The sequence below is a fragment of the Anabrus simplex genome, chromosome 5 (genome assembly GCF_040414725.1).
Source record: "Anabrus simplex isolate iqAnaSimp1 chromosome 5, ASM4041472v1, whole genome shotgun sequence".
Taxonomy (NCBI): Eukaryota; Metazoa; Arthropoda; class Insecta; order Orthoptera; family Tettigoniidae; genus Anabrus; species Anabrus simplex.
This window is the reverse complement of record NC_090269.1, coordinates 396,357,640-396,383,944: the sequence shown is the minus strand read 5'-3', so window position 1 is coordinate 396,383,944 and position 26,305 is coordinate 396,357,640. Positions and strand designations below refer to the sequence as shown.

Below are 26,305 nucleotides of genomic sequence, written 5' to 3'. Positions count from 1 at the left end.
GAACCCGAGGCAAAGCAATATTTAATGTCGGGAGAGGCCTTGAATATGCAGGTGACATCTGCGAGATAGTTTTAGTACCTCATATCTGAGGACAACAGGTTCGGCAAGGCAAGGCGATGGTGGCATCTGGGAGTAGGGATTACTTCGCATAAGTTACTGAAGCCTGCAACGTTCTCCAGGAGATTGAAAGTCACAGTGTACCGGGTTATTATCTGTCCAGTGGTGCTGTATGCGTGCAAGACGTGGAGCCTAAACGAGCGTGACAAGAACTTTCCAATGGTGTGGGAGAGAAAGATCTTAAGGAAGATCTTCGGCACGTACCACGATCGAGGAGAGTGGTGCATCAGGACCAATAAATAAGTCTACGTCCTTTACGGTGACCTCGGGATAGTCGCAGATATCAAAAAAAGGAGATTTCGATACACCACAAGGATGGATCAGGATCCAGCTACAAAGATTATCCTTGACCTGGTGACCAACAAAGAGGGAGAAACCAAGGACATGATGGCTGGGGAATGTCTCGAGAGATCTGGAATTGTTACGGATGCAGGGGTGGAGAAGGAGAACTCTGGATCGAAAGGGATGGGTGAGTGCTATTTGAGAGGCCAGGGCCCTTCATGGGCTGTAGCGGCAGGAGAGCGAGTGAGTGAGTGAGTAAGTGATTATTAGTATATGTGAAGATGTATAACATAAAAACTATTTTTGGGTAAATATCCGAATGTATCCCGTTATTTTTTCAATCCAGTGTACTTGACTTTGTAATCTTGCATTCTTGACGCGCAGTACAGGGCAAATTAAATCACTTACAATCCTGAACACTGACAATTTAAATAAGAACTTGCTGTCCAGTTGTATGCAGATTACAGTGGTGTATTTGATTAGTGTGAAGACCGAAGTCATTATTTGTGGTAAATTTGCTGTGAGTGATGTAGTTTGTTTCTCGTGTTTATAACTAGCAATGCTCACATTCGTGTGATTTCTGTGAAAATACGATAGGACTTAAAGCGTTTCTGTGGACAGCGAATGCACCTGTACGAGTGTTCTTTTAAGAACCGCAGCGCTGTAGCCAGTCCCATCACTACTGTTCCAAACATCAGGACTCATGGCGATGCTTTGAAGAACACTGAGTAACTTAGAAGTCACCTCTCATTACTGGAAAAATCGATGCCGAAGTATCAGTCTGATTTGTGCTAGAGCAGTTTTCGGTCATTTTCTTATAAAGGGTTTTCGATAATTATACCATCTACGACTCTATTAAGTTTTCTGTGTACAAAGCTATTATAATACCATCTCTTCTTTATAGGTATGAAGCTTGAACTACACGTAGAAGCCACACAACGTGCATGGATAAATATCATCAGCGCTGTCTGAGGAGAACCTTTAAAATAAAGTAGCAAGATTGGCTACTGGACACTATCAGAATCGAAACTATGATTATCAAGCACCAACTTTGGAGGGGAAATCGTGTTGTTCGTTAGTCAAAATTTTGCCTTGCAAAAATGATCATGTATTCCCAGTTGAAGGTTGGCAGAAGACCTCAAGAAGGGCAGAAGAAATGCTAAAAGTACTGTATGTTCTAAAGTCCAGCATTATGAAACACAGTAAATACGTTACAGTATTTTGAACAATTACAAAAAGACTTAGACAGTGTTGTGAGATTGTCAGTGGACAATGGTATGATGGTAAACGGGATGTGAAGTCACGTTTTAAGTTTCACCAAAAGGTAAAATTCCTCTCAGTGTTAATTACTGTGTTGATGGGACGAGAGCAAGTCATGATGATCACTGTAAGTGCCTAGGTGTTAATATAAGGAATGATCTTCATTGGGGTAATCACATTAAAAAAATGTAAGTTCCGTTTGTAGTAAGGATGTAAAGGAGAAGAATTATAAATCGCTGATAAGACCCCAATTAGAAAAGAATACTCCCATCCCCTAGTTCCGTATCGCCTTAAACTGGGGAGAGAGCACTCTTTTGATGCAGTTCGTTAAATTCAATACATGCATTAGATTATCCACTTAAAATTGTTTGTTTCACTATTAATACACTAAATATAATTGATTTTGTCCTAGATATTAGCAATGCTATATAGTCTGGGACAACATGTATCTTACCCTTCCTTAGCTTATTTGTTACTTACTTTTGCGTCACACGTCTTGTGGAGTATCCTACCATTACAACATGCCTTATGACTGAGTGGATGTCTGCATGAATTGGTAAATGGATGGTTTCATGGTTGAACTGTAATCGACTGCATTGAGCATTCTATTATGAGTGAGATCATGACTGCCTAAATGAATGACTGAATGGATGAATGAATGGACTGGATTCCAAGTCCTCTCTCCCAGTCGCGGATAGCCACCAACTGCGGAGAGACTTTCATGCATTATGAAGTGATGAATGAATGCTTCCCGGCTTGAATTTCATGCCAGAGTGAATGGATAAACACTCTTCTCTCCCAGTTACGAAGACCCTAATTAGAGTATGGTTGCAGTGTATGGTACCCACACCAGGATTAATTGATGCGAGAAATGGAAGAGCTCCAAAGGAAAGCAGCACCATTTGTTCTAGGTGATTTCCGACAAAAGAGCAGGGTTACGAAATTGTTGCCAACTTGGGGCGGGAAGACTTGGGAGTAAAGAAACAAGTCTACTAAGTGGTATGTTCTGAGTTGTCAATGGAGAGATGGTGTGGAATGACATTAATATACGAATAAGTTTGACTGGATCTTTTAAAAGTAGGAGAGAAAGTTGGAACTGAAGAGGACAAATATGGGCAAATATTCATGTATAGGATGAAGAGTTAGGGAATGGAATAATTTATAAAAGAAAAAGTTGGATGAACTTCTAAGTTTTGAATTTTTTTAAAGGAATGATTAGGTATGTAATCGATAGGGAATTTGCCACCTGGGCGACAGCCCTAAACGCAGATGATTGATTGATTGATTGATTGATTGATTGATTGATTGATTGATTGACACCATTTAGGTGCAATTAGCTGTGTGAAAAGAACATCTAATCAACCAACAGGGCATCGAATTGTCCATGACGATCAACAACATTTTAAACAGCAGTGATGAAGGCTCGAATCCGACAAACATGAAGCTAGGAAAGGGAAGGCACTCTACAGCAGAAATAACCCTCAGTAACTGGGTCTTACCACCAATGTGGAACAATTCGTGGTTCATTCATTGTAAACCACGTATATAATTTCATGTTTTAAGATTTTACCACCTCTAAAATATACCACTCTGGGTGTCGGGACGGCTCAAACCCACCCCGAGTCAGCCCTCCCGGGAACAAATTAGAACAAAACACTCGTCACGAAATTTGATTAATTTCTGAGGGCGAACTGCGTCAGTAGAAGTTCAATAATACCACCTTGCAGAACTTCCGTGTTAGTTTAATAATTAAAGTAAGAGAAAAATCTTTACCTATTCTAATTCTAGTTTTTATGGAAATGTAGTCTTTTATTCACTCTTTTCTCCAGTCCGATACCCTTATTTTCGTCAATAGTTTCCCGTGATCTACCCTATTGAAATTCCGAGTTCATTGGTACAGACCATTTGATCTGAAACTAAAATATGAGAAATGTCTTGCTGGAAAAATTGTTTAATTTCTGTGTAATTCATATTTAACCCTTAATCGGGCGCGTAGCGGTCTAAATGACCGACCTCTCAAAGTTTTGGTCAAGGAATCCGTCTGAAGGTCAGCTATGCGCCCCCTCCTCCAGACTATCTCCCCCAAGGGATCATCTAGCCACCTGATAGGGTAGCCCTCCTCAGACGCCCTGTAGACAGGAAGGTAGATGTTCGAGTCAGTCTGCGATCTTTTACACCGATGCGCCCGTTAGTGTAACTTGTGTCTCGGTCATTGTGACCAGTACGCGCCCCGCTGTGTTTTACTAGATTCGTTTAGTTTTGTGTGCATATACATCTCAATATGGATCCTGTGGAAGAGGAAATGATCCATTTATTGATAGAGAGTGTTGAAAAGGAAAAAAGTGAAAGAATAACTGGATTTGTGAAAGACAGAGACAAAGCAGTAGGATGCCTATTGGAAGAAGTTGATGAGGTAGCAGAAGATACATCCAGACAGCAGCCACAAAATGATGATGAAGGTGAAACTAACAATCTTCAGGTTAGTGAACATGATACAAATAGTGAGCTATCTGATGATGACGGATGCGGTGCTGGTGTTTCTGAAGTGAATTTGACAGACAAGGACGGTAAGACAGAATGGCGTACGCACCCAACATTCGGAAGGACTGGTCGTGGACCAGGTCATAATATTGTAACACGCCTTACAGGGCCTAAAGGTTTAGCCAGGAATGTTAAAACTCCAATTCAAACCTTTGAGCTATTTTTTCCAGACGATATTTTACAAAAGATTGTCGACTATACCAATATTTGCTTAAAACAATGACAATAATTCTTCAGTGTGTTCACATAAAGAAAATAGTGCAAAAATGAACTTGAATATGAACTCAAATATACGTAAAATAATGTATAATTCTCTCATATACATGTTTTTCACAAAGGTGGTTGTTATGCTGTAAAATTAGAAGTTTTTATGATTTGAAATACAAATATTTGTGAAAAAACAGTGTTTTAATTTATTATTACTCATGCCAGAAATATTACAGTGACAATGGATGAAGGGGAGGATAAATACATGTCTAGTTCAAACAGCTTCCATTTTACAAACCAGAAAAAATAACTAGAACGGAAAGTTATTTTTCAAAGCCTTCAAAAAGTATTTGTAAATCAACTCAATTTTCAACAAGTTTTTATTTTACTAATGCGATCATTGAGTACGTAAAAATGTTTTAAATATTATCGAAATAAAAGTAAACGTACTTGCAACAGTATTAAAATTCGACATTTTTATTAGATTCCAAGGCCGTACAATAAATTATGAAAATAATCACTGCGGTCTAAAAGACCGCGCGCGCCCGAGAGTGTTCGTCGGAAGAGCGCGCCCGATTGAGGGTTAATCAGGATACTCAATTGTGAGTTGATAAGAAGATAAATTGAATCGGTCAGTGGAGAAATGAACTAAGTAATTTTACTAATTTTTCTAGGTTTTCAGAAGAAAATCTGAATTTTAAATAAAATACTTCTCTGAGCAAGTTATTTTTTAACACTTGACATGTGGTCTATCGCGATTATTACGCACTTAAGAGGACCTATATTTTAATGAGGGATTAGAGAAATAATTATTTTTTGAATAACGTAGTTCGTCTCTCGTGTAGCTGTCGAAATTAAACATATTTCAGGTAACTTACTCGTTATTTACAAAAAATAATATTTATTTATCAAATAAGGGAAAATTAACATTAAGTAAACTAAATCAAATATTGTATTACATGATTATCACCCTAATTGAAAAAGAAATTACACTATGGGAAAACATTTAAATATTGTTACGATGCTAATAGTTCTTCAAAAGAAAAGTCTTGTTTTAAAACATGTTCAGATCAGTTCACAACACGACTGAATCATCACTACTGGCGGTTGGCCAATTCAATATCTCCTCGTAAAAAGAGTGTGCTTCTTACTACTCAATGTATTTAATCAAATTCCGAACATATTCGATTTTATTTATGTTTGTATTCACTTTTCCTTCTTTGTAAACTCTTTTTAAGGTCTTAGGAAATTCCGATACGGTATCTTAGTTCTTTTAACAGGTCAAAGGAATGATTAACGTAACAGTTTATAAAAGTATAGGCAGTTACTACTTCAGGTTTTGTTGAGTCCTACACGTATTGTTTTAACAGTGATATGCAGAATCTTTGCTCCTCATTGCAGGGTACATCCCTGTGTGCTGTTTCTCTAGACACTACATTTTTCTTGCAATAAAAAGTGCCATTGCCTGTCTTCGTTGCCACCTTACGGTGGAGATAAGAACTATGTCCGTGACATAATTCCTTTCTCCTCATGATGATGAAAGAAGTTGATATGAGTTTTCTCTCCTTACAATACGATGCAGATGGTTTCTTTCAACATAGGACGATGAGTTTTGTTCAAATGGATAATTCGTGAAAATACGAAGAAGTGCAAAAAGTGACCTAGTTTCTTTTTCCACGCACCCATTCAATAATTACACGACGCCGTCACCAAAGAAAGAAGAACATTTTCATATATCAATTGACTATTAAATATCACTTATTATGTATGCTCCTATTTGCAATCGTCTAATATGTATGTATTGCTTGGTTGCAGTACTAGAACCGCGCAACAACATGAACGTATAAAACAACCTCCGTCAGCACACGTTGCCTTCTGTTAGTGACGGTATTGGTGTATGGGTTTTAATGTTAATGTCTGCAGGTATTTAATCGTCATCTATAAGGGACTGTCAAATGAAAACCGAACAACCACTACAACGTGACCATGGAATGGTTGTATTCAAAAGTAATTACCAAAAGCAAGAATAACTTTATCCCACTGCGAGACGAGACGATCAATTTCAGTTTTATAGAAACAGGTACGCCACTGATGGACTCACAACCGCACCAACTCTTGCCCTTCCTCGTCCGAATGAAACGGACGTCCACGAATGTCTTTCTCCGTGATTCGTAGGTTTTCCCGGATAAGGCCATCAATCCGCCCTATCACATCAGGAGTAATGGCTCAATGGGCCTGTCGTGGGCATGCATCGTCTTGCAGTCATGTGCGCCCTTCTGGGAATCCCCTATGTCACACGTGCACACTCGTCATGGACATGTAGTGTTCGCCATACACAGCAGACATGCGAGGATGAGTTTCGCGTACTTCAGCACCCTCAGCCACCAGAAAACCAACCACACTTCTCTGCTCTTTTTTGCTTGGCTCCATTTCTACAGCTGGACGAACACACCAGACCAGTCCGCGTGCCAGCAAAGACATTTCCCTACAACTGCGTGCACCTGTGAGTTGTCACTATGCAGTTCTCCCACCACAGCGATAGCAGAATCGATACGAAACTACATTGTTGCGACTTTCGCGTGGAATGTGCGTTATGGCGGATGCTCGGTTTTCATTTGACTGCCTCTTATAGAATGAGGAGAGACCTAAAATATATCTAATTCTATTGAATCAAGTGGCACAGTAAGCACACCGTATATTTGTCTTTATCGAAAGAAGATTAAAATAGAATCACGATTGAAATACTCACCTGAATGCAGATAAACATGGCGAAACATAAAGTAAGAGTGGTGAACAGAAACTGAAGCAACATAATAGGACTGAACACTGTCTCCAAATCACTCATCAACCTGAAAACAAAATAGAAATATCAGAAAAATTAGTAAACGAGTAGTAAATATGAAATGATGATCATGTAAAAATAATTATGCAAAGTGGTATAGGTGCACGCCTAATCTGTTGTAGGTAACGATACTCAAGTGGTAGAAAGAGTGCGGGAGAATTACGGTGAGGGTGTGTGTGTGAGAGAGAGAGATTGGGACTAAAACAACTCTCCCGTTTAATGCTAGCTTCTAGAAAACCGGCGTATGGCTCCCCGATTGTTGCCCGATTGTTTCGATGAACACTTAAAGGACATGAGAATTATTGCTTGGCCCTCAAGGTTACCTGATCTCAATCCTATATAACTCAAAACCTGTATATGCTGTTTATATTTATAAAGTTCGCTCTAACCTCCGGCCTGGGTACGGCATTGAACTATACGCACAAAATCACATATCAGTAAAGTAAAACAAACAGAAAGAAAGACTCCTGTAAAATAACTATAAAATTAAACTACAAACTCTATTTGAATACCCCGTGACAAGAAAAGAGTAAACATCTTTTCAGATAGTTTTCCTAGGTGGAGGAGTGAGGGATGGTAGGAAGAGCGTATGCACGCCCAGTCATCTTCTCAGATAGCGACCACAATACCTCGATTGATTATTGTCCAATTCCTGATCTGAAGTATACAGGCTCCGATCCTGGTCGAGGGAGCTCAAATACCTTACGATGTAGTCGGCCGGAACAAATAAGGCACCACATCCTGACATGTTAAAGACCTCTTGTAGCGCACTCTGTGAGAGAGACCGCATAAGTTACGCTGCTAGGACAGTACTTAACTGTTCTTTTAGCGTTAATTTACGATTATACCTTGGAAAATACCCGCACAGAACACGGTTGGAACAGGGGATCCATTTTCTGACCTCGAGGAACTTCCCGGTACCTTACTGATTCTTCGACAATGACTTGGTTCGCCGACAGCGCGCTCCTTATGTATGCCTTTCTCACCTCGACATTTCCGTCTCATTCCTCTGATTCATGTTTTGTAGCGTCCATTTAGGTTTTATCACAAGAGATCACTTTGCACTACTTACTAACTTCATTGCATTATTTATATCTTTTCTTTCTTTCTTTCTTTCTTTCTTTCTTTCTTTCTTTCTTTCTTTATTTCTTATTTATTTGTTGTTTATTTTAGTATTTTTTCTTAATCTGTTACCCTCCAGGGTTGTTTTTTACCTCGGACTCAGCGACGGATCCCACACCTCTACCGCCTCAAGGGCAGTGTCCAGGAGCATGAGACTTTGGTTGGGGTTAAAAATGGGGAGAAGGACCGGTACCTCGCCCAGGCGGCCTCACCTGCTATGCTGAACAGGGGTGTTGTGGGGTATGGGAAAATTGGACGGGACAGGCAAGGAAGAGGGAAGGAAGCGGCCGTGGCTTTGAATTAGGTACCATCCCAGCATTTTTCTGGAGGTGAAGTGGGGAACCATGGAAAACCACTTCGAGGATGGCTGAGGTGGCAATCGAACCCCTTCTACACAGTTGACCTCTCGATGCTGAGTAGACCCAGTTCAGCCCTCGTACCACTTTTCAAATTTCGTAGCGGAGCCGAAAATCGAGGCCGGGCGTCCGGAGGCAGCAGTTAAGCATATTAACCACTACGCTACAGAGGCGGACTGTTTATTTATTTTCGTAATTAATTTTTCCAACTTTGTGGGTTGCCGAACATGACAAAGTATTCCATATCAACATTGTAAAAAAATAAATAAATAATGACCTGTGTTTGTTAAAATGGGTTGTAAAGGTTATTGTAAATAATTTAAAGTGACCCTGTGATCACTAATATTGATACATCTAGGAGGATTACTATTAGAAACCCCTCAGATTTCACATATGTTTCACACAAAATTAAGGCGCCGATTAAGTGTCCAACAACAATGAAAATCCACAGCCTGTTTTGCAGTCATTCGACCGGATCAGGAATGGAATGAATGAAGCCCCGTCTAGTGTCGAGGATAGGAATTGTGCCGGCTGCTAAAGCCTGTCGCACTCTTCTGGGGCAATAATTAATGAATGGCAGATGAAATGAAATGATATTTGAGGGAGTTGCTGGCATGAATTATGACAGGGAAAACCGGAGTACCCGGAGAAAAACCTGTCCAGCCTCCGCTTTGTCCAGTACAAATCTCACATGGAGTGACCGGGATTTGAACCACGGAACCTAGCGGTGAGAGCCCAGCGCGATGCCGCCTGAGCTACACCAGAAATTCTGCAAGATTGTTTGAAATGTTACATTGTTGGCTCATAGATGGCTCTCTTTTGCTGATCTATCTCTTCAGGCTTTACTCAGTAAACGGTATGTTTGTGGAATAGTCCTTTCATCTCGGCGCAAAGATTAAATATAGTTGTTCTTCCTGTGCAGCAGAACAATATCGGTTGACCACTCTATTGTCTACACACAGTGCCTGGCTATCAAATTAGGAAATTTAATTAAACCTACTTTTTATAAAAACACAATAGACGGCGCTAACGTCGGTGAATGCAGAGTGGGTCTCGGGCCGCAAGTGGCTACGGCTGGTCCGTGGTCCGACAGCTCTGTACTCCGATCGGCCAACCGAACAGAGGAGGGATGGCCACGGCCCTACGGGGAGGGGCTAGTCCCCGCCGTCCGCTGTCCTGAGAATGGTTTTCCGTACTTTTCCATTCTCCTGCACTAAGGGCAGGTTCTACCACCTACTGGTAAAGTAGCGCGTAACTTGTCCTCCGCGTAAGGCTGTTTCCGTTCGACCACCCACAGGTAGCACTATCGGCAGCATAAACGTAGTTACCCGGCGCGTAATTTATCGGCCACTTCGAGGGCCCGATAAGACTTTACCTGCCGGGGAAGTTTTGAGAGCTGAACATGATTAGCTGTATTTCTGGTGACATACAACTTTAATTAGCTTAGTATACTGAAAAAAGCATGATACTGTAACAGTGGCCGACATTGTATTGCAGGATCTTGAACATGAATGCTTCCCTTGAGTTGCAACGGTCACACCAGCCTCTCGCATCGGTAGCTTAGGGAACACATTTTATACGTCAAGCTTTCATAAAGAAACTTTAAAAGGATATCAAATCAAAATCTATTTGGAAATCATTTCAAATGGGCTTTAATTTTCTACTTTTTCAGTTTTCATACACGTCAAGCGTTCTCGTAGCGTAACGGCTAGCACGCTCACTTCGTAATACGAGGTATGTAGGTTCGAGTTTTTATTATGACGAATATTTTTTATTTCCATTCTTAGCGTTGTGTAAATCTGAATGCCTCTTTTCATACGTTCTTTTGTTAATAATATATTTCAGTGAAATATTTAGTCACAATATTATGTCTACTAGGAAATTGCTTTATATGTATGCTACTTATAGAAAGTGATGTTATGATTAATAGCACATAGGACTGTTGCCCAGGTAGCAGATTCCCTATTACTTTGACCACGTATGTATTTTATTAATGAACAACACAGGCGTTTAGCCCCAATACATGTTCACAATAGAGTTCTACCTAAGTCACCCTGCAACTATCACGTCAAATAATAAATAGCTGAATAAATAAACAAATGAATAGCTAAATATAATAATAATAATAATAATAATAATAATAATAATAATAATAATAATAATAATAATAATAATAATAATAATAATAATAATACTATTAATAATCAGCTGGCCAACGGTTGATTCCCTCTATGAACCGTTTGCCTTAAAAGAAAATAAACATAGAATATCACATGCGCGATCCCGGAGCCAGACGACACCTTCTACCAAGTGTCCTTGTTGACTCTGCACATTCCACACCGCCATTGTTTTTCTACATGACCCACTCTGCATTGCTGTGCTCAGGCAAACCTTGTCTCACCAGCCATAACTATGTTTACCTCACACATCACCTGTTGCAACTTTGTCTTTTAGCAATGCATGTCTGCTACACCCCTCCGTCTCCACAATTTCGCCACCAATATATTTATATATTACACAATACATCAATAACTCACCATTTGCCAACCCGTATTCACTCTTACAAACTCACATACATTTTACACATACTTACTCCCATACTCTTCAGTTGCCGTTATTTCACTCAACACTTACATCACTATACAACTAATCAATCATCATTTCAGCACTTGCATACCAAACACAAAGGCAATAATATCACCTCCCAACTCCAAAAATTTCAGCAATAAATAAAACCATCTCTACCAACCCGCATTAAAATCACCTCACCGACCCCAAAAATTCCCTACCACTCACAAATACTATTGCATCCACAATATATATACCATCTCATCCTTCAAAATACCACTTCATCTTAATCTCCAGTAATCATAATTAAATACCAACACCATATTTCAACCTCCACCATCAAAACTCTGCTCCCTCTCAACACTCACTTATTTTAGCATTAAATAAACATCTTACCAAACACAAAAGCTATTACCAACAATATAACACCTCCTAACTTAATAATAACACATAATCATAAATACCTAGCCCTCAAAAACTTCCAACATCACCTTTCAGCAATATAACACCAACTCCACCTCATAAACCACCTCTACTTCTTCAACCATTACACTCACCTTCTGCCATCAACCATCTTATACCACCACTACTCCCACACCACATTTCAGCTCTATAACACATACTACTTCTACAACACCACATTTCAGCCTTCACCATAACTTCCAACTCCACAAATACCACCTCTATCTCTTACCTCTTCGACAATTACTTACTTACTCACTTTATTATTGCTTATACCAACTACCACTCAATACATATAACACTCAAGATACTAAACCCTCATATACCATCTCATTACCAACACCACATTTCAACTTCCACCATAATTACCGAAAAACACCTTTTCTCAACACTACATTCTTACGTCTAACAATCTCTATCTTCTCTGCTCACTAAACTATTGTTTTTTTTCCTCTAGTGACTACTCCCCTCTCATTTCTCCCTGTATTCCACATGTCAGCCAGATTTCTATACCTTCTTGCTTCTCTACCATCTCTCTTAGCCGCCCACTCATCACTATCTTCACTCTGTTGTGTGCCTTTGCCATTAACGCAAGCTCTCATCATCTCCGCAAAATTTCTGCTCCTGCCACTTTCCCTACTCAGATTGAGACACCCCATGGTTGCCTCCGTCGTCACCTTTTTACCCTGCCCTGACCTTACTTCACTGCTTTCACTCCCCTGCCTTTCTTCTTCACTTCTTATGGTCACCTTCTCACTTGTCATCTCTTCCTGAACTTGGGCTCCTTCACTGTTTATGATCACATTTTCACTTGGCACTCCTCCCTGACCCTCTTCACACTGCACACTGTTACTGATATCTCTCCTCACTTCCCCACCTTTCGTTGCGCTACCCTCGTTTTCTTCTTCTTTTATCCTCCTGTCTAAGTCAATCAGTCTATTTACAGTCCTGATTTTCTTCCAATTTCTGCCTGTTACCACTAGTTCTTGCCTTTTAATAGTCGCTCTCAACCCTTGATTTATTGCACGAATCTTATGTTTTCTGAGCATTTTCTCATTCCTAATCGTCTCCCATCCCACGTCTCTCTTGATCCATATTTTCTCTCTCTGCACATTACTCGCATTTCTTATCACAGCATCAGCCATCAACGTAGAAAACAGTTCTAGTTTGATAGGCCTGTTGCCCCTAATTTTCACCACCCTCTGCACATCATCTATATCTACTTCACTAAAATTAAGTTTCAATTTCCCCTGTAATATGTCCACAACTTTGTAAGTTGTCAGTACTTTGTCTTCTCTCAACTCTTCAGGCACACCATATATAAATAAGCACTTCTTTCTTCTATATAAAACATTGGCTTCCACTTCCACTTTCAGCTTCAAGTTCTCCTCTTCTAATCGTCCTATTTTTTCCCTTAATGTTACAACTTCTTCGGTGTTATATCTCACTTGTGTTGTTATATCTTCCGTTTTTTCTCTTAACCATACCTCCATTTTTCCTAACTCCCTGGTTTGTTCTTTAATCATATTTTTAATTTGCTCAAAAGGGCCAGCTTCTTCCACCACCTCTTTTACGGCTCTTTTGAATGCGTCCATATTTTCCCTTTCTTCATTTCTACTAGAGGTCGGGCCTGGGTTCAGTTCGACCCCTCCTATGCATAGCAAAATTATAATCACCGCCGCTGATAGCAATAATTCACCTTTCTTCTCCAAATCCATTTTACATCCTCCTAATTTCATTTCTTCTTTCTTCATTCTTCCCTGCCATCTTCCTACCGTCGCCCTGTACTGCTCTACACTAATCATTGTCGGCACACTTCTCCACAACCTTCCTGCTCTCGGCACTTTCACCCACACCTCCCACTCTCGGGACCCTCCACTCAATGCGACCTCACTCGTCCGTGGCTTAGGCAAGACTGAGATTCCCTATTAGTTGTTTACATAGTCTTCTTGTAAATTATTTCGAAGGAATTGGAAACTATTCCATTCCCGAATTCCTCTTCCTATGAATGGATATTCATCCCGATTAGTTCTTTACATTTACGGTACAGTACCTTCCAACTTTATCTTCATAAAGTTAAACATTAGAATGAAATGCTTTATCAATAAATGAAAGCATGTGGAACTAAACGAGGTCACAGAACTAGTTGCAAATGGAGCATCGCGGAGATACTTAATTCACAGAAGCCTGCAGATAGAATGCTCAAAGGCAATAAGTCCGTAAAGAAGATGTGTGTATGTACGTATATGGAAGTGCGTAAAAGAGAGTTAAGAACAACGGCAGGGAACGAAAATACACTTTAAAATGTAAATTAGAAATACGATGAAAACCTGCGTACCTTCTATTACGGAGCGAGCGACTTGACCAGTCTACTACGAGAATACCTTTCAAAAACGCTGCCTTGCATGACAGGTTATAACTGGCGTAAGAAAATGTAATTTCGAGATTTTAATCCCAATTAGGTATTGATATTGAAGATCATAGATTAAAATCACGAAAGCTTGACATGAATCGTTGTCCATAACTCTTAAGACTCCCCTTATTAGGCTTTTTGGTGATAATCAGCAGACGCAAGCACAGGGAAATAAGACAATCGAAATGGGTTTCATGCATCTGACGATAGATAGCACCACACTCGAAAGCGAGAAATCGCTGAAAATCAGTGTAGCCAACCTCGTATATCGGTGTCTAGCTCCGGGTAGCTACCTAGCGCTTGCGCGGAGATGGTTGGACGCAAGCCAAAGTACCAGCCGATTTACACCTCCAGGTAGTTTACCTCCCGGGCAGCTGCCAGCCACTTTACCAGCAGATGGTAGAACCGGCCCCTAGTTGGGTGAACTAGTCACCCTTGATAAATGTAAATGTTGGATTGTTTGATGTAGGTTTATGGAACAGCTGCTGAAATAATGACTGAAGGAAACTCTAAACAATTATGCAAGTATATTGGCACTGGATATGATTTAAGGAAGAGAAATGGAACGGCTTCATTGTTGAAATATCAGTGAGGAAGAAACTGTATTTCTAAGTACTTGATACGGGTCTTATACCCTGACTATGGGGGTGTCCGACTCGTTGGCTGAATGGTCAGCATACTGGTCTTCGGTTCTGAAGGTCCCGGGTTCGATTCCCAGCCGGGTCGGGGAATTTAACCTTCATTGGTTAATTCCAATGGCTCGGAGGCTGGGTGTTTGTGCTGTCCCCAATATCCCTGCAACTCACACACCACACACAACACTATCCTCCACCACAATAACACCCAGTTACCTACACATGGCAGATGCCGCCCACCCTCGTCGGAGGTTCTGCCTTACAAGGGCTGCACTCGGCTAGAAATAGCCACATGAAATTATTATTACTATGGGGTTGGCTTCCTATGCTACACAGCAAAGTGTATAATGAAAGGTCAGCGGAAATATGAAGTGAAAGTGTTAGGCCGGAGTGGAAACCACTCACCTCAACTTTTCTATATAGAAGCTTCTGATATACAGAATTATGAAGCCAGGTTAAGAACCAAATTTCAGCTAATAGATAGGCTGAACGGCCGGCCCCGTGGTGTAGGGGTAGCGTGCCTGCCTCTTACCGGAGGCCCCGGGTTCGATTCCCGGCCAGGTCAGGGATTTTTACCTGGACCTGAGGGCTGGTTCGAGGTTCACTCAGCCTACGTGATTAGAATTGAGGAGCTATCTGACGGTGAGATAGCGGCCCCGGTCTAGAAAGCCAAGAATAACGGCCGAGAGGATTCGTCGTGCTGACCACGCGACACCTCGTAATCTGCAGGCCTACGGGCTGAGCAGCGGTCGCTTGGTATGCCAAGGCCCTTCACGGGCTGTAGTGCCATGGGGTTAGGTTAGATAGGCTGAACAGTTTGTGGCATCAGGGAATGAGATACATACCGTAGGTCATTCGAGATGCTGTCCAGGCTAAACGCCAATGTAAGGAGTACTGGGTGAAGTTTTGTTTCTGTAAACATATTTCAATTAACAATATGGCTGCTTTTAGGCGCAAAAAATGGGGTTACAGTAAGTTATTAACTGAGAAAAATATAAAACTTAGAAAGTGAAAAGACCGGGCGAGTTGGCCGTGCGGTTAGCAGCACTCAGCTGTGAGTTTGCATCCGGGAGATAGTGGGTTCAAACTCCACTGTACCGAGCTCGATAGCTGCAGTTGCTTAAGTGCGGCCAGTATCCAGTAATCGGGAGATAGTGGGTTCGAGCCCCACTGTCGGCAGCCCTGAAGATGGTTTTCTGTTGTTTCCCATTTTCACACCAGGCAAATGCTGGGACTGTACCTTAATTAAGGATACGGCCGCTTCCTTCCCATTCCTAGGCCTTCCCTATCCCATCATCGCCATAAGACCCATCTGTGTCGGCGCGATGTAAAGCAAAAAAAAAAAAATAACAAACCACCCTTCACTGTCGGAATCCATGAAGATGGTTTTCCGTGGTTTCCCATTTTCACACCAGGCAAATGCTGGGGCTGTACCTTAATTAATGCCACGGCCGCTTCCTTCCCACTCCTAGCCCTTTCCTACCCCATCGTCGCCATAAGATCTATCTGTGTGAAAAAAAAATTTGTCAACCTCTGCATATGGATGCAATGATCTAGTGCCCGATTTATAAATGGATCCGTTGGCTCCTGCCCCAAAGTGCCGAATTTTGTAAGGGTTCAATATTCACCAAAACAATAATTCATTATTGGTTTTCTATATTAAAAAAATCAAAACCCCTTGGCGCAACAGGAGAAATACAACAAGACATACTTCACCTCTGAAAACTACAGTAGAAGAAAATGGATGAAGTCCGTACATTTGCAGAAGGAAGGTATTAGCGAAATAAAGAGAAGTGTTATGAAAGCCGTACGAAGTGAAACTCGCTAAGTCTCACAAACTTGATATCAGCGGGATCGGAAGAGAATAACAGATGTCGAAGGGAGGTCTGATAGCTTAGATTAAGAAAAGGAGCTAGAGAAAGTATTATAAGTGGAAACAATATCAGACTTCTCTAGGAGTCCTGTGATAATCGCTCTTCCCTCACATGCTGAGAGCCCTTCGAGGATGTAAATATGATAATAATAATAATAATAATAATAATAATAATAATAATAATAATAATAATAATAATAATTGCTATTGGCTTTACGTCGCACCGACACAGACACAGATAGGTCTTATGGTGACGATGGGACAGAAATGGGCTAGGAGTGGGAAGGAAGCGGCCATGGCGTTAATTAAGGTACAGCCCGAGCATTTGCCTTTTATGAAAATGGGAAACCACAGAAAACCATTTTCAGGGCTGCCGACAGTGGGGTTCGAACCAACTATCTCCCAAATACTGGATACTGGCCGCACTTAAGCGCCTGGAGCTATCGAGCTCGGTAATAATAATGATTGATACGGGATTTCCATGCTCACAAAGGGTTAGGAAGCGCGTGGGTTGAATGGCTGGTCGAGGAACTATTTAGAACAATTTTTAAGATAATTAATTTCAAAATGTTATATTTTCTTTTCTCTAAAAAATGATAGAGAAAGAATCTGAAAGAATGGGAAGGCAATAGAACAGATTATTAATGAGCTCGTCAGCTCTAACAATAACAGGGACTTAGAAGTCCGATCATCAGAGACAAAACTTGTTATATTTAGCAGGTAGTTACTTTACATAGAGAAGAGCCTCATTTCTCTTGACAGGTGCAACATTTTATAAGAGCAGGATTTTCTCCCAGAAGTTACACTACTCAAGAGTCTGAGCTCCACAATACAATAGTTTAGCCTCGCGGATGCATCAGTTTCTTATGGCGCATTAAAACCTCATATTAATGTTTTCATGCACCGTTGCCCCAAAGTGGGCTTTTCCATTACATCATAGTTACTGTTCCCAAACGGAACTAACATAAGGAGAAATGTATACTCTGAAAAGTAAATATACAGGGGCATAATTGCCCATGCTAAAGGGTCTTAATGACAAAAGAAAAGGTTGCACATAACCGGCCATAAACAAAATGCAAGGAGGTGATACACCAGCACTCCTAGAAATTGTTAAAACCCTAAGTGGGCTTATGGCCCAAAGATGCAGAGGATTATCCTATACTACACCGGTGTGACCAAATGAGAAACATTAATGCCAAACAAGATTTACGAAATTTAGATGTTTTGTAAACTTTGGTCACCCCATGCAAGGTTGAATGGAAACGGACCGAGGATCATCATTCTTTGTTCCCTTATATTGTCTATTTTCCAGCTGGGAATAGATGATGATGCTTGTTGTTTAAAGGGGCCTAACATCGAGGTCATCGGCCCGTTGGGAATAGAACTTTCCGAAAATTCTACCTTTAAACCACCAGATTTAGACTTTTACATTAATTAAAAGACGTTCAAACCTTTCCCTCAAACTATCCGCAGGAGCTGTTACATGTCTGTGAAAACTCTGCCATTACCTTGTGTCGCTGGGCCTTCCTCACGTAGGCCTCGCCTCTGCCCCCTGGTTCACCATAAGTCACCCTCCTCATACTGGAGCAATTCAGACAATACGGTCCTAAAGTGCCCTGCTTTTATAGTACCCTAAGGGGAAGATTCAAGAACTCTTTACTGATAGGCTGGATTCCTATACACACACCCGACTTTAATTGGTTAGAGAAAATATTTCCAAGCTCTTGATAGGTTGATTACAATCGAGGAGGAGCCATCTGAAGTGTTGACAACTTCGGTACATAAACGAACCAATCCACAGAAACAAAGGTTTGCCAACTGCAAAAATAAACAATACTTTATGAAATAATTAAAGTTTAGCCCGCGGGAGGGAGCAAATACATCGATGGTAGAGACATCTAACAGTAGAAGACCAAAGTTTTTGGTAGTTCACAAGTTCAATTTTGTTTACATAGATAGCCTTATAAAAGAAGCGGAGTTTACTAGCCGGGGAAGTTGTGTCCCTGGTACAGTAATAATAATCTATATTCTTTCTTTCTTTCTTTCTTTCTTTCTTTCTTTCTTTCTTTCTTTCTTTCTTTCTTTCTTTCTTTCCTTCGTTTTGGCCAACTGTGGACCACGTTAATTCAATTTCAGCTGCTTCTGGACTTTGATCTGCGCCTAGTAATCCTTCATTCTTTCACTCTGCAACCTTCTTCTCTCTTTCGTCCATGGTGTTTGGGTCCGCAGACTAATTTTTTCTTTGAAACTCTTTGTGTTCTTTATTTTCAATTTGTAAGTTTCCCTGTTACTTATTTCCGATCCTTGTATTCCCATTCGTGTCAGGTCTTTCTTCACTTCTTGATGCCAGCGTACCACAGTTTTCCTTGTCTCAAGAAAACTTACTATCTGGTTGGTCAGTCTCCCCGGGTACATTCTGTAGGTGTGTCCAAAGAACATGGCTCTCCTCTTCCGGATGGTGTCTGAGATCTTTTCTAACTTGCAGTACAGTTCTTGCTTTGCTTTCTTTCTGTATGATCCATCCTCTGTTCTTTGGGCTCCCAGTATCTTCCTTAGAATTTTTCGCTCCACCAGCTCTAACTTCTTGACCAATCCTACCTTTATTAGGTTCAAACATTCAGCTGCATATAAGGCTTCTGGACGGGTCACTGTCTGGTAATGTCTGAGTTTTGAACTGATTGAGATGTTCTTCTTGTTATAAGTGTTCATACTTAGTTTGTATGGCAAGTTCATTTTGTTGATTCTCGATATCAGTGCCTCTTTCTCCGACAGGTTGTTATCTATCCACTCTCCCAGATCCGTCCGTCCGTTCTACTGGACCGATTTGATTCATTTATGTTTTATTTTCTCTGGAAATACCTGTCCGTGAATCATGAGAAATTGGCAGGTCTAGAACAGGGCTGTCCACAACGAGGCTCGCGAGCCGCATGCGGCTCTTGACACCAACCTTAGAGTAAAATTAAATTATATAATTAATGGAATCTAACGACATCTCGCTGCTGGCGGTAGTTAGTAGCAGTGATGTGCGGCTTAACGTTATTAGCGCTGTAGGTCAGTGGTAAGACATGGGAGGTGAAGATAGTTCCGGCGCCTTCTATTTGATAGTGCTTTGAGCGGGAGAGTGTGTCAGTGAGCCAGTGTCGTGAGGTGAAGCCAGTCGCGTTCACGTATAGGCAGTAGCGAGTGTCGATATTTATTTGTGTGCTGTTTCAGTACAGTTGTGGCTTGGTGTTCGAACAGTTGCGATGCTGTCTAAGAAGCGCAAATACGAAGAGGAGAATCGAGCTTTTAATACCAACTGGGAGGAATAATTCGTTTTTGTAGAAAGAAACGGTAAGCCAATGTGTCTTTTGTGTCAAATAACTTTGTCACAGTTCAAGGCCAGCAATGTAAAACGCCATCATGACACTAACCACAGCGGTTTCAACAAAGATTTTCCTGTTGGCTCTCAGTTAAGGGAAACCAAACTGAAATCACTAAAGGAAAAACTTCATGGTCAGAGTAGGGTTATGTCAATCTTTACCAAGGAAGCAGATTTGACAACCGAAGCTGGCTTCATCTTGGTTTTCATATTGCAAAAGCAAAAAAGCCTTACATGGAGGGGGAGTTTATTAAGAAGAACATGGCACAAGTTATTTCTGTTTTAGAACCCGAAGATAAGAAACTGCAGAAACTGATCAACGAAATGCCCGCTGCTAGACACACAATAGAGAGGCGAGTTTCTGTTACTAGTGCGGATATTTTAAATAATTTACAAAATATCTAAGCGAGTGCTCAGCAGTAAGTCTGGCTCCGGAAGACTCTACTAATATCAAAGATAAACCACAACTAGCTATATTTGTGGGGTATGTGTCAAAGGACTTGCAGGTGGTGGGAGAACTTTTAGACCTGGTTACTTTGAAGGATACTACTCATGGTTGTGACATTAAAGAAGCCCTGGGTGGTGTTTTGCTGAAAAACGCAGTGCCTGTCGATAATATTGTCAGCATTGCTACAGATGGTGCACCATCTATGACTGGCACTAAACAAGGGCTTACTGGGCTGTTAAATGCTGACACATCATTTCCTGATTTCCTACCTGTACATTGTATTATTCAGAGAAAACATTTAGCAGCAAAATATTATGCAGGTAGTTCTAAAAATTGTGAACTGTATTCACTCATGTTCCAAAACACACCGACAGTTCAAATTTTTATAGAAGATATGAACAATGATGAGCTTCCTGATGATGTATCTTGGTACTGCTTAGTAAGATGGCTATCAGTAAGCAATTTTCTTAACAGATTTTTTGAATTACTTGATCCAGTCAAACAGTTTATGGAAGGAAAATCATTCCCTAAACTGGTTATTAGGTTTGGCTTTTTTAGAGATGTGGTCCAGCATTTAAAAACGCTAAACATATCTTTACAAAGAAGACAGTGCTTTGAGCGGGAGAGTGTGTCAGTGAGCCGGTGTAGTGAGATGAAGTCAGTCGCGTTCATGTTTAGGTAGTATCGACACGCGCTACTGCCTATACGTGAACGCGACTGGCTTCACCTCACGACACTGGCTCACTGACACACACTCCCGTTCAAAGCAATATCTTCCTTGTAAGGATATTTCTTAATTGGCCCAGGCTGTATTTAGCTTTCATAGCAAGCTGAAGCGTTTTGGGAAAGACCTTCAGACTGAAATATTTTCTCACTTCAAATGTTTGAAGAAAATTACTGAAAGCCTTCCTAACGTTCAGTTGGAAACTGAAGATTACATGAGTAAAGTGTCTGGCCTTGCTGAAGAAATCAATGGCAGATTTAATAATTTGAGATCACTTAAACCTTTATTTTCATTCCTGGAAAATCCTATTCTGTTGATATTGTGGGCGATGGCAGGATACAGTAGCTGTAGAGTTGGAGCTACAAGAACTGCAATAGGACGAAGGACTAAAAGGACTCCAACGAAGTGGCATTTCTACCATAGAATTTTGGAAGAATGTTCCAGAAGAAAAATACACTCTCACAAAACAGTGTACGAAAAGCCTAATGTCAATCTTTGGGACTAATTATGTGTATGAATCACTGTACTCAACGATTAAATTTAAATTTAAGTATCGATCTGAACTAAGTGATGAATATTTAAATGAAATTTTGCGAACTGCGCTTACCAATTATCAGCCAGATTTCAAAAAACTAACAGCAAAAATGAACACTCAAAAAAGCACTTCTCAAAAGTAAAATCTCATTCCTTGATGTGTACCTGAAAAATAATGTTCTGTGTAGTGTAGAAAATAAATATTCCTTCATTTGTTATAAAATGAAAACGTGTCTTCATTTTATAAACCATTTTCTAAACATGCTCCCAATTTTTTGTCTCCTAAATTTGCGGCTCCCAGAAGTAAGGTTAGTGGTCACCCCTGGTCAAGAAGCTCATCCAACTGTGAGGAATCTTAAAATCAAATCATTAAATGATCACTCCAATAATTGCAGATGAAGCCTTGCGCTATCCCGCAATACAGTCTCTACTTAGCAGGTTGCTAAACGACTAACTCTTTCATTAATATTCTGATATCTGTGATTTTCATCCTTAGTATTGTTATTTGCAAGCAGCCATGTTTGATTACTACCTGCCAAGCCATATAGTATACACTTACTCTGATCACGGAAGAATACTATTCTCTGCTACATACTCTTTGATTATTTAACCTTTCCTAGCTTCCAAATAACTTACATGATGCTGAGATAGAAATGTCTACATACAAACAGACCCCATCATGACATATGCCTTAGATATTACCTGGGAACACCTATTGACGGATAATCTAGCCCACTAGAAATACTGAAGGCCATGTATCTTAAAAAAGTTCTCTGCCTGGCAAAAGAAGCTCCTTCGAGATTAACCTATGAGCTCAGAAGACAACCGTTCTATACAGCAGAACTGCGATTAAAATGGTATTGCCTTCTACGACACAATACCAAGCTTTACATCAAAAACTGGAGGATAAAAAAAAAGCGAAAATATTGATAGCGTTTTACCGAACAGACGGTATGATGACATCAGAATGGATGATTCCTGACCACGGACTGCGGCATACCATAACGCGCTTCTTATTAAATGTCAACAAGACCATTCAAAAGGGCAGGCAAATGAATATGACTTCGACAGGCATACCAAATCGAGTTATGTGACCTATTTATAACGAATCCTGAGGAGCAGCACGAGTCCTCTAATAATAATAATAATAATAATAATAATAATAATAATAATAATAATAATAATAATAATAATAGTAAGGGCTGTTCTCCCTTTCAGCAGATCCAGTCATGGTTCTGACCCCCATTTACTTAGAGGTCAAATGGTCAATGGGAAATCTCGGGTCGTCTGCCTCACTACCCGCTTCCAGGAAATACCGAAAGGGGCTACCACAGGGTTGGCACGTATCATTATGTACAATGGGCAGGATATTCAAATCTTGTGTTATGTACCCGTGAATTAATTTGAAAAATTGTTGCAAAGTGATAGAGCATAATTTGAAAATATTTACACTAGACCAGAGATGAGCAGAACATTGGTAATTGAAAACAAATGGGAGAAAGGTAAGAATTGTTGCATCTGCGGTGTCTCTCCCTGAAACCCGGTATAGATGCCGAAATTGTTTGGGGGAGTAAAATAATCAAGAGCAAAATCAAATCTAAGTTAATTTCTTCAACTTTAATATAACTGAACATTAGAACACCCTTAAATACACTGACTGACAGAGCAAATGCAACACCAAGAAGGAGTGGTTCGAAAGGGATGAAAGTTGGGGAAAAAACAGAGACGGCACGGACGAATAATTGATGTTTATTTCAAACCGATATGCAGGTTACACAATGCGCACGGTATCGACTCAGTAGGATGTAGGACCACCGCGAGCGGCGATGCACGCAGAAACACGTCGAGGTACAGAGTCAATAAGAGTGCGGATGGTGTCCTGAGGGATGGTTCTGCATTCTCTGTCAACCATTTGCCACAGTTGGTCGTCCGTACGAGGCTGGGGCAGAGTTTGCAAACGGCGTCCAATGAGATCCCACACGTGTTCGATTGGTGAGAGATCCGGAGAGTACGCTGGCCACGGAAGCATCTGTACCGCTTGGCGGCGGATGCGCCGATCCTCGCTTGCTGACGTCACTCGGGCTGCGCCTGGACCTCTCGCACGTGCCACATGTCCCTGCGCCAACCATCTTCGCCACAGGCGCTGCACCGTGGACACATCCCTATGGGTATCGGCTGCGATTTGACGAAGCGACCAACCTGCCCTTCTCAGCCCGATCACCATACCCCTCGTAAAGTCGTCTGTCTGCTGGAAATGCCTCCGTTGACGGCGGCCTGGCATTCTTAGCTATACACGTGTCCCGTGGCACACGACAACACGTTCTACAATGACTGTCAGCTGAGAAATCACGGTACGAAGTGGGCCATTCGCCAACGCCGTGTCCCATTTATCGTTCGCTACGTGCGTAGCACAGCGGCGCATTTCACATCATGAGCATACCTCAGTGACGTCAGTCTACCCTGCAATTGGCATAAAGTTCTGACCACTCCTTCTTGGCGTTGCATTTGCTCTGTCAGTCAGTGTATTAAGACATGAGGCATAGTTTGGCCCGAACAAAAAGCCAGAACAGTTACATTTTCGCCTTTCTCTCCTGACTTTAGTTACAAGAACAGATTTGGAATCCTCTCCCTTTATCACGGAGCCAGTTTGGTTGTTAGCCTGTGATGTAATAAAATTTTTGTATAAAATACCGGTACCCTCTGAATAGTATTGAATGTTTCCAGATCGCTTTTAGAATCTCATAGCAATGAGGCATCTCTACCAGATTGTTGTGCGGCAATTCTCCCAACTATCAGCTAGAGACGCCGCACCCTCCTGTTATCGTACCTCGAGGCCAACATGACAAAAAAAAAAAAAAAAAACAGCTTACTCTCATGCTTTTGACTTCTGCTGTAAAAAAAAAAAAACCAGCTGATTTAAGCATTTGAAACCAAATTAATATACAATAAATGAACGCAAAGAAAATCTTTGTCAGCGGGAAAAATGTACTCTCCTCAAGATATTACCTATAAATGGCGTAATATGTGAGCAACTTTCATCACACCTGCAGACAGTAGTTCTTCCTTAGAAACTGAAAAATCATACACACTGTGCCATCTAGCTCTAACGATGGGAAATTCTGCCTACAGTGTATGCGGCATCTACACCGGAGTGCCATCTGTATCGGATTTAACTTAAATATACAGACTTTAGTATCAATTACTGCGTGCAGTAGAATACATAAAACAAATGTGTACTTACTTGAGGATGGTCTGATGGTGTCGGATTGCTGATATCAATCTTACATTTCGAGAATCATGTCCTTTGATGGCCTTGAACTCAGATTTCAGTATTTCTATCTGCCAGCACATCATTACGATCAGTTTTACATACAGAGCATCGTAACCCAAAAATATGAAGGACACAAAAAATACGCATAACATCTGTGAGGCCATGGTATAGTAATAGTAGGAATCACAAAACTGATCAAAAGGGTACCAGGAACTATAAATTAACACACGGTGTTCCAGCAGACCGAGGAATCCAATTAGACAAATAAAGATGTAAAACTGGACCATAGTTAAGTAGGTAAGAAATATTTTATCAAACCGAGAAGCCCACATTTTGTATTTAGAATTTTCGTCAAACCAATGGAAATTATGAATCCTGTCTATAAGCTCGGAATAATCCTTCCAGTAGAGGACAAGGTATATTTGCTTGGAGGCAACTTCGAGATGGACCAGAACGAGTGGGACTTTGTATGCAGTCAATAATACATCCTTATAATTTACATATAAATCGATCAACATCGCAAATACGATGTAGTACATATTAATCACTATTATTATTAATAAGAAGAAATACAAGTATGCCTTGCAACCTAGATTTTTACGTTTGAATTGGGTATAGTATTCTACTCCAAATAAATGGAGAATTTTAAGAATGGTGCTGAAATAATTGTGATATGTAGTTTCACTAATGGATGACCGACTTTGCAACAGAAGGAAATCCGAATATGCCTTCTTTGAAGAAATGTTGTGAGCCATGTTAGCTCAAATAAGATATTAGATCAGAAAATAAAGTAAACTAATTTGCTGACAAAGGTTTCACTGTGCAAGTCTTCAGCGATGTCTTGTATACGTGGTAGATTAAGCATCCAGTTATCTGTTCAACCTCAAACCTCACTATGATACAACTGCCCAGTGACAAGTGCATTTTCTCATCGCTTGACATGAAAAATTGATGAGGAGCTTCCCTATTCCACTCCTAATTGCTAATTGTTCTATTAAAACTGCACTGACGACCAGGTTGTAATTTATTCAACGTACGAACCAGAATATTGCATTGATGACACACTCATAATCCGTTTACCGTCCAGGGTTGGTTCTTCCCTCGGACTCAGCGAGGGATCCCTCGTCTACTGCCTCAAGGGCAGTGTCCTGGAGCGTAAGACTATGGGTCAGGGATACAACTGTAGAGGAGGAGCAGTACATCTCCGAAACGTCCACACCTGCTATGCTGAACAGAGGCCTTGAGGGGGGTGTGGAGATTGGAAAGGATATACATAGAAGAGGGAAGGA

General features: G+C 40.8%; 1 protein-coding gene across 1 annotated transcript in view; it reads right to left on the bottom strand.

Annotated features, from left to right (window-relative positions):
* Positions 1-25,180, bottom strand: part of LOC137501014 (odorant receptor coreceptor-like) — a 34,368-nt gene extending 9,188 nt beyond the window's left edge. Inside the window, exons 1-2 of the mRNA XM_068227854.1 lie at positions 24,987-25,180; positions 7,157-7,256 (exon numbers count right to left, since the gene is read on the bottom strand). Coding sequence (XP_068083955.1) covers positions 7,157-7,256; positions 24,987-25,180 — 294 coding nt within the window. The remainder of the gene's footprint in view (positions 1-7,156; positions 7,257-24,986) is intronic.
* Between the last annotated feature and the right edge of the window lie 1,125 nt (positions 25,181-26,305).